This window comes from Gymnoscopelus microlampas (assembly GCF_963454915.1).
Source record: "Gymnoscopelus microlampas genome assembly, chromosome: 20".
In the NCBI taxonomy this organism is placed as follows: Eukaryota; Metazoa; Chordata; class Actinopteri; order Myctophiformes; family Myctophidae; genus Gymnoscopelus; species Gymnoscopelus microlampas.
The window spans coordinates 19,840,604-19,857,551 of NC_139957.1; the positions used below are offsets into that span (position 1 = coordinate 19,840,604).

At 43.4% G+C, this 16,948-nt stretch overlaps 1 protein-coding gene across 3 annotated transcripts in view; it reads right to left on the reverse strand.

The window, feature by feature from the left end:
* plekhh1 (pleckstrin homology domain containing, family H (with MyTH4 domain) member 1) overlaps nucleotides 1-15,249 on the reverse strand; it is a 49,836-nt gene extending 34,587 nt beyond the window's left edge. The window contains exons 1-3 of one of the 3 annotated variants that reach the window (XM_084044011.1): nucleotides 15,017-15,034; nucleotides 8,112-8,178; nucleotides 6,049-6,251 (exon numbers count right to left, since the gene is read on the reverse strand). In XM_084044011.1, coding sequence (XP_083900137.1) covers nucleotides 6,049-6,192 — 144 coding nt within the window. In that variant the 5' untranslated portion in view covers nucleotides 6,193-6,251; nucleotides 8,112-8,178; nucleotides 15,017-15,034. Of the gene's footprint in view, nucleotides 1-6,048; nucleotides 6,252-8,111; nucleotides 8,179-15,016 lie in introns of all 3 variants that reach the window. The other 2 variants (XM_084044010.1, XM_084044012.1) reach the window with 2 other exon arrangements.
* Nucleotides 15,250-16,948: the final 1,699 nt, after the last annotated feature.

Consider the following 16,948-nt stretch of genomic DNA (forward strand, 5'->3'; position numbering starts at 1 on the left):
GTTTTAATGGGTGTGCAATGGAAATCTTGAAACACAGGGTGTTAGAGAATATAGAGTCTGGGGGGGGGTGGTTGGGGTTGGCGTGAAGGCAGGCAGTGAGGAATCCAAGGGGACTGATAATAACCATGGAGGTGAACAGATAAGACTAAGGCCAGCCAGAGACAGCAGATCGTATACTCTGCAAACAGCTGATAGCCCTACGACCACGATCTGTTTACATTCACATTTCAGGCATTTCGCCGAAACCGTCAACCCAGGGTGACTAAATGAGTGAGCAGGTAGGAAGGAGCTCCGTCTCTGGTTCAGTGGTTCAGCAGTACACATGCCTGTTGGCTGCAGGTATCGATTTGTATCACTTTCTGAGACGGGCACACACCCATGCACGCACGCAAGACTCACGTACACAGTACAAACGAGATGGAGTTTGGACATCACTTTCAAACATTGTTATACAGCATAAGTATGCCTTCACCATACTCTCGCTTTTCTAATTATTTCAACGTGTTGTGTGTATGCGTGCAGTGTGTGTGTGTGTGTGTGTGTGTGTGTGTGTGTGTGTGTGTGTGTGTGTGTGTGTGTGTGTGTGTGTGTGTGTGTGTGTGTGTGTGTGTGTGTGTGTGTGTGTGTGTGTGTGTGTGTGTGTGTGTGTGTGTGTGTGCATGTGCGTGCGTGTATGCGTGCGCGCAGCTCCGTGCACATTATGTAGGGATGTCGGCGATAGTCAGTCCCATTCGCGCAAATCACAGGTAACTAAGATTCATGTTGACTCTGTGTGTACATATGCATAACAATGTCGGACTGCATCATTTTCTATGGTCCCCTGCCAAATATAATTAATGATGACCACCATGACACACCGTAATTCAACCACTGGTTGTCGAGGTGGTTTCCACATAATAACGTGGCCTTTATGCATGTTATAAATAACATAATAACGTTATACATAGTATATGATGTCATATAACGTTATAAATAACGTGGGCTTTATAAAAGGTTGATGCAAAATCTGCTCTGATTAGGAGAGACAGATGGCATACATCCAACTTGGGATGGTGAGACACATATGGAATGGATGAGTTTATTGACAAACCATGCTCATCATGATCATCTACATTTGGGACCAGGAAGCAGATTTGCGGCTGTACGCGCATCTCTGTGCTTTCACTACGAGAGCCATGATCAGCCACCCACCCAAAACCCCTTAGAGACAGTTAGATTTACACTCAAAGGTGATGGGGACAGCTGGGAGGAGGGCCTACACAGTATCAGGCCCTCCTACAGGTTTCCGGGACGGGGGCTATCTAAGGTAGGATAGGCCCAAAAGCCAGAATGGCGCTTTTTTTCTAGTTCATTGAATTTAGATATCACCAGACGTATCAGTAGGCAGAATTCTCTGATCGGCTGGCTATGCGAGACTATGCTAGGCTCTGCTTTGGGAGGAGTGTAATCTCAGAGTCATGTCATGCTTGCGCAGATTATTCTGTAGTATCATGAGTCAAACCGGCAAATATGATTCAATGTGATTGCAATAAATGGTTTCATCTTGACAAAAGACGTCTTGAAATGTAGAAAACAACATTTAATTTGGCTAGCACACTGGCTTTACATCAACCAATGAATATGACCTGTCATCATATTACATCGGTGCGACAAATAGGGTTGACATTGGTTCCAATACTGTTAACACATTTTTAAGCAAATATTGGCCAATAAGTTGATCGATATATCCCTGATTTAAATCTTTTTTTGTTACTTTTTCCTATTATCCAATTCCTTAATCCACAAAACAATATATCTCCTTGCTGTCAAGGTTATGACCAGGCTATTATGAGGCAAATTCAAGCCTGGTGGCTTCAGTGTGAGTAAAATCAAGATTTGTATGGCCTCAAAGCGGTCACTTAATGCCTGCGGACATGATTGGATGAAAAAGATGGTGGCATGTGTCACTAATTTCCCATGGCGGCATTCCGTTTAATGAGATGAACTCTGAATAGTGTGTAACTAACTTACGTTTGCTATGCACTACTTTTAGAAAGCAGAAAGGTAGGAAAGGGGTCAACCGACAATAGTTTTACTGTGAAGTATGTATCTGCTTCAAATTCCTCTCAGAGATGCAGATGTTAACTTCATTAACCCATGTATTCCAGAGCGGTTTTAGTTGTTTTTGTCCACAAAACCAGATTGAAGAGTCCAGCCAAGTCTCATTGTTGATTCAGACATTTTTATGAAACTGAAGGTTAGACAGTAAAGGTATGCACACAAGGAATGTATGTACTACCAGGGTTTAGGATTCACCCCTAGGTCAGTTAAGGACGTGTGGATTCAAAGACAGAGATCTTCATAAGCACTCGACCATGAATGGGCATTAGTACTGATAGTAAGACATCCAGCTCAGTACATCATTGTAAAAAGTTGGTTGAAATGCAGAACAAAAGGGAAATAAGAAATAAATAAAGAGATCAATGTACTGATTACTGTTACTTAAAAAGTCCAATGCACGAATATAGTGAGTGTACAAAATATTTGTAGTAACTACTCTTTCCACGAAGGGTACTGTCTGGCTCAGTGGAGAGAAAACTGATCTGACTTCACCTTCACTCACAATGGAGAAATGTCTGTGAAGTTTAAGTGTGGACTTATAATTGTGGGGACTCAAACATAGATCATGCAGAAAACGGGGTTGAAACTCAAAGGTTTTCTTTCCCCTTATACATTGCACAATGAATGAACTTTTCCCTCACATAACCTCAAGAAAAACTGCTGAAAAGCAGTTTATGGACTTAGCAGTTAAATACAGATCACCAAGGACCATATGCTACGAGTCAAAGCTCAGCACATATCTCTCTGAAACCAGACGGGACTGTTAAAAAGAACCGATCCAAACAAATCCTGTCATTTAAATAAATGTTTATACATACAAAGTTGAACCCAGTGACCTTTCTGCAGACTTCCTTGCTGGGCGATCCGGCTGGCCTGAGTCAAATGATAGATCACGTTCGCCCCTCTGGCCTTCTGTGGCTTATGGAAGAAATTAATCTAATTTGGGAGTGTATACGTCCAGTATTAGCTTAACTCAGCACTGAAATAGAATACCTTCAAGAGGACGACGGCTCACTTTACAAATTCCTATACGTTATTATAGTAGCCAAGGACAGGCCACGCAGTGGAAGTATATGTTTTAAAACTTTCTCCAATACCACAAATTAGAGAATTAAAGCTGCAATCCAGAACTTAATGAATAAAACATTTGTTTTAAACCATTTGTATGGCAGAGTATGTTAATAAAATATAACTAGCACATCAGCATTGGTTGGAGGTGGTCTCCCTATACTTCCATTGAGACCAAAATGCTTGAAATAAGTAAGTACTTTACATTATCTCTCTGCATAGTAAAATCCTCATGTGTTATTGTTATCCATTTGTAACTGTAAGGGACATTTTGACTGTTGCAGAGAAGACATTCCACAACGCTCCACGATATTCTAAATGCTTAATTTATGCTCCGTCATATGACGGTGTCGCGTGTCGAAAAAAGCAGATCTACAAGCTCACAACGCGTTGTATCCGTGACGTGTGTTGAGCTTTTAGATCTGCTATTTTCGGTGTGTGACACCTACATACGACAAAGTATATACACCGGGCTTAAAACGGTTTTGTGTCGTAGTAAGTGTTTGGTCTGAACTAGGCGTAAGAGTTCAACTATGACCCAGAAAACCCATGGAAAATCCACAATAAAATCCCTCCTGACTGTGATGTTCTCCTATCCTTCTCCACCATCTAGAGTAATTCTCCACAGGCAGGCCAGCTCTAGGCTATGTACCAGCTGACGTTCCTACTAGACCAGACGGACAACACACACACACACACACACACACACACACACACACACACACACACACACACACACACACACACACACACACACACACACACACACACACACACACACACACACACACACACACACACACACACACACACACACACACACACACACACACGTATAAATCCTTGAAGCCAAATGGTGTTCGTCCTTTTAACACACAAAGCAAGTGGGGCATCTCTCTCACTCTCTTACTGTCTCTCTGTCTTTACTCACACTCAAGACTCTGGAGATAAATGCCATGTCACACACACAACCACGTCAACGGCTTCTTCTCTTTTTTCTTTCTTTCTTCCCCCTCATGTTTTTCCATACCAAAGTGGGTCAATGCGTTAAACAGTCCTAACTTGGCAAGAAGAGAGATGAGGAGCGTGAAGGACTCTTTCCAAACAGCAATAACATGACGGAACAGTAGTCACTCAGCACCCCCAGAAAAACACACTCGGGCCTCTGCTCAAACACTCAGTACTACACAGTAAAATTCTCACTGTTAATTTAACTCTGAGAGTGTACAAATGTAACCCAAATCCATTTGGGTTACATTTTGTACACCCTCAGAGTTACAAACTGATCAATTGTGTGTGTGTGTGACGGGGGAGAGAGCCAAATAGAGAAATAGAGATGAGAGAGGAATGGAGACTACAAGAACTGAAGAGAAGGTGAGAGACTGACTGACTGACTGACTGACTAAATGACTGACTGACTGACTGACTGACTGACTGAGAGATAGATACAAGTGAAATCCATTATGTAACATGAGGCTGAAATAAATATCAATATTATATTGAATGCAACAATGATGTAATGTTAGTGTTGAGAAAGTACTGATGCTCCCAAAAATGGTTGAGCAGCCTTGCGTTCTGCTGCGGTATACACCCACCAGTTCACTGTTTATGTTTTTGCGGTCCCTCAAAGAGCGCCGCCCCTCTGTGTATTTTTCCTAGTGTACAACCAGGGAACGCCAAACTCAAACTGAAAACAGGGGGGGGGTTCTAGGTGAAGAGTTGGAGGCCTGACAGGCAGAGCACAGCATAACAGAACCTGCCAGAGGACACAGCAGGGAGCCATCTTCATCTTATCAACCACTGGCCTATGTTTGGACTCCAAACATCCTGCTGACCGCCTTAACGAAGCAGCAGACTCACAGAATCACAGCCAACGACAGGGAACAAAACACACAGTGCACTAACAAAATATATATGCACCAATGGCCGCAAACGGACAAAATGTATGAAGAAAAAATAATATTGGCGCTAGGGCTCATGTGGTTAATGCAATTCACAAATCAAAAATATAGAGAAACTGTACCAAATCCACAAGGAAACCTCTTCTAACTACAGGCTACAGTGACAGGTAGAACCCCCAAATTCACCAGCTACTTGGACTTTTAAAATGTTATATTGTATTTTTTAAAGTCAGTATATACACAGCTATATTCTCTGTAGGACCCCCAAACAATGGTTGTCGTTGCAGTAGCTAGTAGTGTAGAAAAGCTCACCAGCCACCGTCAGAATTTACACAGCATTCTGCTCGTGCCTGGTCTTAATTTCCTGAAGGGAAATACCAGGACTGATGAGCATTCTGTTGAATATTCAATTTGGCCAAAAACTGAAGCAAGCACCCTGATGATACACGATGAGAGGATCAAGATATTTTACCACAAAAGCTAAACAAAGTAATCTGTCTTCACACAAACACCTGTATTTTTACTTACTCACATGTGGTAGTAGTTTACTCAAGTACTGCCAAGTCTGACTGCTATTCTTTGGTAGTTACTCAGAGGTCAACGGAACCAGAAAACTTCTGGAGGCAAAAAATTAAATCACTGGCAGACCGCAGACACAGACGGGTAAAAAAGAGAGAAAAAACTTGATCACAAAATCTGAAATGCTTCTGTCCGTTTTGACACAACAAAGCAGATGACCCGTCATTACAGCATGAAAAGTACCCCACAATATGTCAAAGATCAGTAGCATGATTAAAGTATATAATTAAGTAATTTATGGCCAGATCAACCTCAAGTGAAACTGTCAGGTTGAATGTGACATGAGCTCACACGCTTAATGGAAGTATTATTCTGGCCGTAAGTTTCTGTGTGCGGTCTCTCTTTCCCAGAGTATCCCCCCGTCTCTCTCTCTCTCTCGCTCTCTCTCTATGTCTCTCACCTTCTCCGCCAACAGCTCTCGGATTTTCCCCGCTTGGAGACGGAACCTCAGCAGCTGCATCTCCAGGGCAACGCAGCGCTTCTGCCAATCAACGCTGGCCGCTCCGACAGCTTCCGTCCCGCCACTCTCCAAGACGTCTGCCATGGCGATCGCCGAAACTGTTGAAACCTCTTTTGAGATCTGTCTCTGACCTCACGCTGGTCCTAAACAAAACACACAGGGATAAGAGAAGTCTGGTCAAGACAATATGTAATAATTACATGGCATGCAGTGCACCTCAGAGGAAAAATAAGCCCGTTTTGACTGCAGGATGATATTGCTTATTGGGAGCAATTCTTGGGTTCGTTTACAATAGGGCGGCCATGTTTAATGGGAGAGGCCATCTGGGAAAACAGACGGTGCCCGGTTCACGCCTCGGCCCCAGTGTATGTGTGTCCCTGAGCAAGACACTTAACCCCTAACTGGTCTGGTGCTGCCCCCACAGCACCCACTGCTCCTACATAGCTAGGGTGGGTTAAATGCAGGGAATAAGTCACGTACGTGTGCAAATGTAGAGTGAAAAAATAAATACCCCAAAGGAGTGGGGTCCATATTAAAAATCACACCCAGTGTGAAGAGAGTGGTGCCTTTGAATTAGTGTAACTGGTTGCATCCTTGTGTTGAAATCAGCTCCAGCTGTTGAGGCCGTGCTCAAACGGACGGACGGATGGACGGACGGACAGACCCACACACACGGTCAAGCGTAGGAGTGGCTGGCACCACTCAAAAAAGAAAGGCTTGGTAAGGAGGACTGCACTTTTTAACTACTGTATGCATTTCACTTTTGTACAGTATTTCATTTGATTGTATACCAGACTGTCCTGCAAATGAGAGCCTTGTATGTGCATTTTCTTCTTTAAATCAAGTTCATCCATCTAGACAGGATAATAAGATGCTGACAGTGGAACCTAACAAACAGCATACATGATCGACTCGACAACGAGATGTAGAAACAACAGCAGCGCCAAAGATGGCAGATGCCGGGGCAATGGCATCCCAGCTTGTGGTTTCATTTACTGTAGTGTGCACATGAAGGGGCAGAGTGACTCTGAAGGGCTCTTCACACTGACCACGCGCTTCCCATGACTCACACTGGAAACGTGAGTAAAGCAAACACTCACAATGACTTCATGATGACACAGTTGAAGAAAAGCTTCCTGTCACTTTCAGTCTCACTCTCTCTCTCTGCCAAACTAGTACCCGACACACACACACACACACACACACACACACACACACACACACACACACACACACACACAAAAAGAAAACGTACGCTAAATGCAGCGCCCACTGCTCCTAATAGTAATGGATGGGTAAATGCAGAGGACTATAATTTCACGTATTTGCAAATATAGTACAGTGACAAGAAAATACCCCAAAGTTGTATGGTCCACGGTATCATTAAATGTGCTGCAGACACTGAACAAACCCCCAGCAGGGAGGCTCAATAAGGTGGAGGGGGGATGTGTGTGTGTGTGTGTGTGTGTGTGTGTGTGTGTGTGTGTGTGTGTGTGTGTGTGTGTGTGTGTGTGTGTGTGTGTGTGTGTGTGTGTGTGTGTGTGTGTGTGTGTGTGTGTGTGTGTGTGTGTGTGTGTATGTATGTATGTATGTATGTATGTATGTATGTATGTATGTGCGTGTGCGTGTGTGTGTGTGCGCGTGTGCAGGGGCTTCCCAGTGTAAGCCAGTCTACACATAGAGGAGGTCGTCCTGTGCTTTCTAGCCATATTACCTACTAACCCAATCCCTGGACCCTGACCCTCCCAACCCCACCCCCACCCCCCCTCTTGCCTCCCCCACCCACAAATCTCCAGCCATGCAATCCCTTCTTAATTACAGGGCAGGAGTGAAACAGGATCTAGCTGGCACAATAGCGCCTTTCTGCATGACAGTTCCATCACAGCAGAAGAGAGAGAGAGGGGGGGCTCTCCTAGGCAAAAAGAAAGGAGGAAAGAATGTGTGAGAATGAATGGGACTGAGTGCTGAATGTGGGAAAACTGGGGCGCTGAAGTTATTTTTACCTGCGAGGGATTGACCGGTGGCCATTTTTCTCTGGCCCGGATACTCATTCACAAAGGTCTCCAGGCCCTATTGTGTCAATAAAAACCCGATTAGCCTGAGATAAAAGGAGCCATAACAAACAGCTTTGAGGGCCCTATTGCCTCTGTTATGTGGTGGACACACTAATGAGGTTGAGATGACTGTTGTGTACGAAGATGTGTCTATCAGGGAAAAACAGTGAAAACTAATGGCTGCAGGGGAAGTGCAAGATCAGAGTAAATGGCATGAACACTAGTCGATAACGACAGAGCAAATAGTAATGTAAATAGTGTGCAAAGAAAACTATTTGGTGCTTCAAAAAACTAGGATACCAGGTAAACATCAAACCTAGCATCTGTCTAAACAACATGCAATCTAAATAACATTCTAAGCATTTATAGTCAATCAAAAACTAATCTAAATTACAAAACGTATGTGAACAAGTAACCAACACACAGTAGATCTCTACATAGTTTAACTAGCCTCTTCAAAAAGGATACAAGTAGATCACAGTAGAGTAGAGTAGTTGTGCTGGGCAGCTCACTCTGATTAATGTGAAAGACATGCATGAGTATGCATGCATCCATAGAAATCCACCAAAAATATTACATTTCCCTGCAGAGTAAAGATCACAGGCCCATTTTACGCTCTTAATTTAACACTCAGGATTTTTGTAGTGTATGCACTTTTGTCAAATTGCATAAAAATGCGGTGGTGGCATGAATTAAGACTAACGTTAAACAGCACTCAGACAGACAGACTCAGACCAGTGCCCCCAGACACCGTCAGCAGAACACCAGACGTTCAAAGTCCAGCGGCTAAAAAGGCACCATGCTGGTGCTCCCTGCAATTAGCATGCTCATAAATACAGGCCTCGCAAACAAATTACAGAAGTCGTGCATGCGGAGGTTCCACTGACAGACCACAGAACCCAGGATTCGGACAACCAGAGTCCAGCTCCGGACGTCTCCCATCTGTCTCTCTCTCTCGCAGACCGGAGACTGTGAAGGACATGCCTGGGGTAAAGGAAGACGGAGGCGTTGGTACAGGCACAAGGAGAGAGCGCACTCAGCCCTAACCGGCCCTGCGTCGGCTAGACCAGGCCATGCCAGGCCAAGCGGCCCACACCAGGGCAGGGCAGAGCAGGTCAGACCGGGTCAAAGGCACAGGCTCACTGCCGCTTCCAAGAGCTAAAACAGCTGGGTGCAAACAAACCATTTGCTGGTTAAACACCCTCGACACAACCATGCTAATTCTCTACCGGAACAATTCCTTTAGTACCACTAGCTTGTTTAACATGGGAGGGGAGGGAACGGGGAGTGGTCCAGCCCACACCAAGTGGTGCCAGGAACCCACCCTGAACAACCATCATATGTCAAGATAGACATCCTGTTGAGAAGAAGGAAAAGGAAGGCAAACATTGTCTGCAAAGGAAAAGTTATTTTCTTAAATGTGATCCAATGTGTAAACAAAACAGCTGTTGTTCATTATTCAATATCCAGAGGTGCCAGTCTGTAAAGGAGGTATTATCATTTTGTAAACAAAGGGCTTAAGTTACCTACTGTCCTTTGAAAGACGTATTGTAAAGGGTCTCAATTTTGTGCTATCAATCATTTCTTTAAGAGTATGTGTCACCGTTTACCACAAATGGTGTTTTATCTCCATATGGGTAAAAAACTCTTCAAACACAGCCACATGTCTCCAAGTTCATAGAGTGTAATGGAATGAGTGTGCACGGGCATACAAACCACAACACTAGGGTTTGTTGAGAATGAGGTCATGCAATTGCTCCTGCTCTCTGTGTGTGTGTGTGTGTGTGTGTGTGTGTGTGTGTGTGTGTGTGTGTGTGTGTGTGTGTGTGTGTGTGTGTGTGTGTGTGTGTGTGTGTGTGTGTGTGTGTGTGTGTGTGTGTGTGTGTGTGTGCGTGCGTGCGTGCGTGCGTGCGTGCGTGCGTGCGTGCGTGCGTGCGTGCGTGCGTGCGTGCGTGCGTGCGTGCGTGTGTGTGGTGGTGGGGGGGGGGGCGCTAACAGATGAGATATAGAGTCATTTTCTCCACTCGTATGAACATAACCATCCATTTCGCAGATGGTTTATAAAAGCCCAGAAGACTTTTCCACCGAGACTCCCATTGCATGTGAACTAATAAATACTATTCTATTCTATCTGGCATACAATAGTGGAAGAATTCAGGTGGGAAGTAAAGGAAACATGCCACTGCAACAAACACAGGCTTTTCAGCATCTGCACTTTGGTTCCGCGTTTAGTAACATTTGGGCCACCCAGTGTGGGCAACACCAGTGCAGGTTGGTGCGGGAAGGGGGGGTGGGGTAGAGGAGCTGCATCCCAGCATGGTGAATCCTCTCCTGGCTGCAGAAGGAGCATAGAGAGCCTCTACTCTGCTTTCTTCCAGCTGGGAGACCTTGGACACACTCACTGGCCAGAGCAAACAACTGGGGGAAGACAAGTCAATGGAAACCCCCACCACAAGGATCCCAGCAGGGTATTTGCTACAGCGTCGTTCCGTTGAAAAAGCCTGCCATCCCCTTCGACTTTCTTTCCATTGACTTACACTGACAGTTATACAGTATAATTCCTCTGACGGAGTGAGATTGGATATCCAGAGGAGTTTTATGCTCAAGCTGTGGAAGCTATCACAGAAAGCAATAAAATTGTTTGGACGGCGCATGATGTTTCTATTTCACTGTTGCGACATGCGATGATTGCGCCTCACTTGACCTTTTTTTTGCACCTTTCTCCAGTCCAGCGAAATGGAGCAGGGAGGGCATGTGCCGCTCTCAAGGGCACACATGTGGAAGTTTCTCTAGCTGGTCATTTCATTGACCAGAACCTCCTTTATCACTGCAGATTCAAATACATAACCCCCTGGCCTGCAGAAAGGCTTCGACACTGGTGGCGAATGCGCACAGATAAAAACACACACGTACACATGCAAGCATGCACAGCCACATATATACACATTCAACTACACACACCCACTCTGCTGAGCATGCAGCTGCGGTGATGTAAGTGATTAGTTGGTGCAGTGATATCATCCCCACCAGACATTTGCAAATCCCTGCTGTTGTTGTTGGTGTCTCCGCAGAGATCTGACTTGGCTTCCCCAGAATTTGGTATCCCCAATCCAAGGCTTTGTACTTCAGACTGCAGGCAAATCCGATTTATTTTTCAAAATACGGTCTTTAGGACTTACTGTCAACATTGTTATTTGCAAGTAATCAGATCAGATGTGTGTATTCAGACATCGTTGACCTATCTGTATTGGTTGTTGTGGTAACAACGTAACCACATAGGCATGAGTAATGCTTAAATTATGCTCTGTCGCACGATGGTGTCGCTTGCCGAAAATAGCAGATCTAGCTAACAACGATTGAGATTTTCGGCAAGCGACACCGTCAATTTATACCGAAGTATAAATCAGGCTTCAGTGTTCAAATGTCCAGACAAGACATGTCTTTAGAATTCCGATTTGAACCGCATTTCAGACCACCTAGGAACGTGGTTCAAATCTGATTGAAACACATGAAATCACTTTTCATGCGTTTGTTGTGGGTTTCGATGAAAAACAACCTAATTCCGATCTGGATAGGCAAAATATTGGATTTGGGCTGCCAGTCTGAGCAAAATTACTCAGATGACATGATGGCACGGGAGCATACATGTGCAAATCTGGGTCACCCGCTGGGAATGCAATATGTCAGCCAGGGGTGTGAGTGTGAGTGTGAGTGTGAGTGTGAGTGTGTGTGTGTGTGTGTGTGTGTGTGTGTGTGTGTGTGTGTGTGTGTGTGTGTGTGTGTGTGTGTGTGTGTGTGTGTGTGTGTGTGTGCGCACACGTGCGTGCGTGCATGTGTTTGTCTATCTGTCTGACTGTGCGTATGCAAATCAAGACAAAGTATCACAGAGCACATGGAGTCAAGGGGAGTGAGTTAAAAATTCCCTTATCTCTCCTTCCAAGGTCCATCTGCTGAAGCGCAGGGACCCCTCTTGACTCCCACCCAGTCAAAGCGAGGCCTCACGCTTTTGTTTAAACTACTGAGTCAGTGTTTTGGTCTGTGGGGCCCAATTTAAGACTCAAGTAGAGGCGGCTGATTGTTATAGATAAAGAAAAAGGGGGAAATGTCACCAAGGCTCACACAGTAACACATTTCTTAACCTTTTACCCTTCTCCTGAAATGACTAAGGGTTGTGTTATTTGACACAAGCGAAATGTTTCAACAAATTTCCTCAGTGCTTTTTATAGCCATAATGCATCAACACTGAGTTAAGGCAAAGTGTTTACAGTACAAAAAAGAGAAGCCTTTGGCCGTAAGACAAATCAAAATTTTATAAGGTCAAGTCAAAACTGTATACAGTCGTTCAGCAGCACCTGAATGATTTTGATCCTATTTTTCCATTCCCTCACTCTACCGCCCCATTCTCTATACATTTATCATCTTATCTATACTGTCATCCTCTCCTCTCCACCTCTTCTTCCTCCCCCAAAAGATTTTCTGCCTGCTGCCCCACCTCCTATTTAACCTCATTCCCAGGCTTAGCTCTTCTTATACTTTCAACTTCTTCACCACCTACTCCCCTACACCTCCTATTATACATTACAACACCACTACTTTATCCTGCGTATCGTCTCTGTCGGGTGGAAAACCTCATTATGTCCAAAACTGTTACTTTTCAGGATTTAAATTCAAAAGTAGCAAAACTACAAGCTCTGACGCTTCGATTAGTCAGTCACCACATGGAGACTTGAATTAATGGATATTTTTTTGTTTTTGTCGCATTCCTAAGGCAATAATTTGATGACCCCGGTAGGGGTCTCCTTTGTATCTCCTACCTGAACCGCTGCCTACCGGTCCGCTGGTAATCACATTTTTGGCTTAAAAAAATATTGATGAATTCAAGTATTTTTTGGGTGAACTATCCCTTTAAATGGCCCCGACCGCTGGCCTTGCGGTCCGGGTACCTATAGGCTCCAAGGCAGCCTGACAGTGCGTCACGGGTTCGAGTCCAGTTCCCGATGACCTTTGCAGGGTAGCACACAAGTAGGGCATTAATTTACGAAAAAACACAAAAGGTTAAAATATAGGTTTCAACGATATGCTACACCTCTACATTCTCCTCCACCACCACCTCTGCTTCTCTCTTCCCGAAATTTTCCTTCACTCATGTTCTATACTCTCCTATACCTTAGCCACCACCTCCTCAACATCTATCGCACCTCCTCCTCCTACACACACACACACCTATACTCTCCTACCTCGAGGCTTAGCTCCCATAGGGACACTCTAATGACAGGCCTTGAAGAAACTGACCACGCTCATTATCAGTCTCAGCCATAAATACAGGCCCCTTGACATTCCAAGGCGCTGAGGTGGCTGAGGTGTTACATCTATAGCCTATCTCCAGAACACTCCTGTCCACCACACAGGCACTATAACCCCTGGCGTCCCTCCTTCCTTTCCTTAAGGATGAACGCAGAGCAAGGAGGGGAGGAGGGGGAGGAGGGGGAGGAGGTGGTGGTGGCATTGGGCAGCTGGGGGAAAGCGTGAGTTACAGTGGGTTACAGTGGGAGACCCAAACCATATAATACAGTATGAGAGAGTGGGACTGAACATAATATCCTCCTCGGTCTGTGTTTAAATAACAGCTTTGGTGAGACGGAAGGAGTTAAATTGAGTTATGGGCCAGTATGGATAGTCAGGATTTATTTCCCGTTCCTGTCCAGATGCACAAATGGCTTTCATAAATGCCTGGGATATTGCATGTGTGTATTTTTCAGACACAGAGAGAGAGAGAGAGAGAGAGAGAGAGAGAGAGAGAGAGAGAGAGAAACACACACACACACACACACACACACACACACACACACACACACACACACACACACACACACACACACACACACACATTCATATAAAGGTTGTGCAATCAGTCAAAAACATATTTGGGTCCCCCCGTATAAATAGTCTGCTAATTTAGGCGTTATTAATGTTTTTGGAGGCATTGCAAGGACAAGGAGGCAGTGGCCACGATTTTATCCAAAAAAGGTTACAAGGAACAGGTGTGGAGCCAGACAGACACACACTGGTTCTAGTAGAATATAGTGGCGACCATAAAAGCGTCCTGTCGGACAGACGGACAGTCAGCGCATAGAACAGAGCAGACATCTCTAAAGTCCAGTGGACAAAGTACTCAATCAATTCTACAATGTAGAAATACTCTGCTGCAAGTAAAAGTCTGGAATTCAAAACGTACACGAGTATAAGTATCAAAATGTACTTAAAGTACCAAAAGTAGAAAGTACTCATTATGCAGAATGTCCAATTTCACAAGTTTTCAAATGTATAAAATGACTATAAATCAATGCATAGCAACGCATTGTGAGCTTGTAGATCGGCTATTTTATTTCAAATGGCCGAAATGGGTCTGAAGTGGGAAATGTATTTTAAATAATCCAAATCTACAAAGTAATAACTATAGTAACTAAAGTTTTCAAATAATTGTAGGAGTAGGCTAAAAGTAGTATATTTGCCTCTGAGATGTAGTGGAGTAGAAGAAGTATAAGTATTGCCAATTGGAAACACTCAAGTGAAGTAAAAAAAAAAAATCAAAATTGTACTCATAAGTACAGTACTTGAGTAAATGTACTTAGTAATAGTTACTTTACACCACTGTAGAACAGACATCTCTCCAAATCCGCAGACGAGTCGCACTTCACTAGAGCTCATATAGTTCCAAACAGTCCATCATCACATTCACATCTCCTCCGTTTAGTCAAATAGTGACACTGTCTTAAAACATAAACAAATCCCGAGCTGCGATCATGACATAAATCAGTTGTTATAGTTCTAGCGGAGCTGCTGAAATACTTTACCTTGTGACTTAGTGTCTCTCTCCCTCACTCTCTCTCTCCTCTCACCTCCCCCGGTAATTCATTGTCCGCCTCATAACGATCTGATACACTCATTCATTCACTGACTTGTTTCTGCTCGCTGTCGGTCATTCATTGCTTTCGGCTTTTTTAACGGCTTTTTCTCCTCCGGTTGATCCTTTGGTTTCTCCAGAGCGGAGGGTTCAGTTCAGATCTAGATCTACTACCGCTTTGCTGCCGAGAGACCCATTGAATAGACATCATCCTGTGTTGCCATATTGTGTGATTGAAATAAGCAGCCAGGTCTAGGAAAACAAGCCCAAAAGAAGCGACTGAGTTTTTGATTGATTGATTGATTGCTTGATTGATTGATTGAATACTTAACAGTTTGCAAGAAAAGCACAGAAAGCACGGTTCTATACAAAAGGATGCTATGAGGACCAAGAAAACACTATGGCTTGTTTCCATTGAGGTCCTGTGTATTCAATTCATCGAAACATTTAATGACAGACAAAATGTATATGCAAAACATCATATAAACGAGTAGTAATAAAAAAAAAAAAAAAACTATTTACATAGGCTATTTGAAAATAGCCGATCTACAAGCTCACAATGCTTTGAAAAAAAGCTTTGGAAAAAATGTGAAAATTTAGTAATATTTTCAAATCCACAAAAAAAACTTGTATGGGAGTCTTTGGCACAACATATTTTCAGAAGGTTGTATCTACAAATATATATTAATTTGGGGGTCCTTGACATGAAAATATTTTAGAACCACTGGGTTTAAACAACATTAGGAAGCAAGCCCAAAATAATCAATTACACTTTAGAAATAACAACAAGCCCCAAAAAAACGCAACCAGCTACTACCAATATATTTTTTATTATTATTTTTAAAAGCAACTTACCAGAAAAACAAGCCCAAAGTCGCTTATAATAAGCGGACATGGCAACACTGGACTCATCCCATATTCCTTTAAAGGGCCCAATGCAGGATCAAATTTCGCCAGGAGTCAAACCCCCTTGTTGTGTGTAGGAGCTACTCAGGATATTGCATTAGCAAGGCTCTGCTTGGGTCCCCCCTCTCTCAACATGTAAACACAAACGAACCTACTGTAGCCAGTGGTGGAAAAAGTAGGCTACTATTTTTTTTCTTTTTTTACTTATTAAGTAAAAGTATCAATACTGCAATGTAGAAATACTCTGTTAAAGTAAAAGTAAAAGTCCAGAATTCAAAATCTACTTGAAAGTAAAATACAAAAGTATTGGTATCAAAATGTACTTAAAGGGGCTACACCATGAATTAAAAAAAAATATATTATATATAAATATTGCCCCCTAATACGTTTTAAACAGGTTGTAAGCCTAAAAAACATCCAGATATTTTTTCTCACAATCTGACTGTCTGTCATTCCAAGCTTTTTCAGCTGCAATACCAAAACGTCCTATTGGGCAGGGGGGAGCTACTGAGCAATTCTGTCTGGCCATCGTCAATGCAAAATCTGTGCAAGTGACATCACTTGCACAGCCATTCTGAAATGGCCTGTTCAGACACGCCCATTCAGGAAATCCATGAAATGAGCATGAATGACTGAATGTTAAAAAAAAATATTTTTTTGGGTACAAGAGACACTGGGGAGACCAAAAAATACTAAAAACCTAAAAAAAAATGAAATTCATGGTGTAGCCCCTTTAAAGAACCAAAAGTAGAAAGTACTCATTATGCAGAACGTCCCATTTCTCAAGTTTTCAAATGTATAAAATGTATACAAATCTTTTGAAAATAGCAGACCTAGAAGCTCACAATACGTTGCATGGATGCTTGTAGATTGGCTATTTTCAAGTGGCCGAAATGCATATAGGGCTGAAGTGGTTACTGTATGTTTTGTAATAACAATCAAAATCTACAAAGTAACTAGTAGCTTCAAGTTTTTC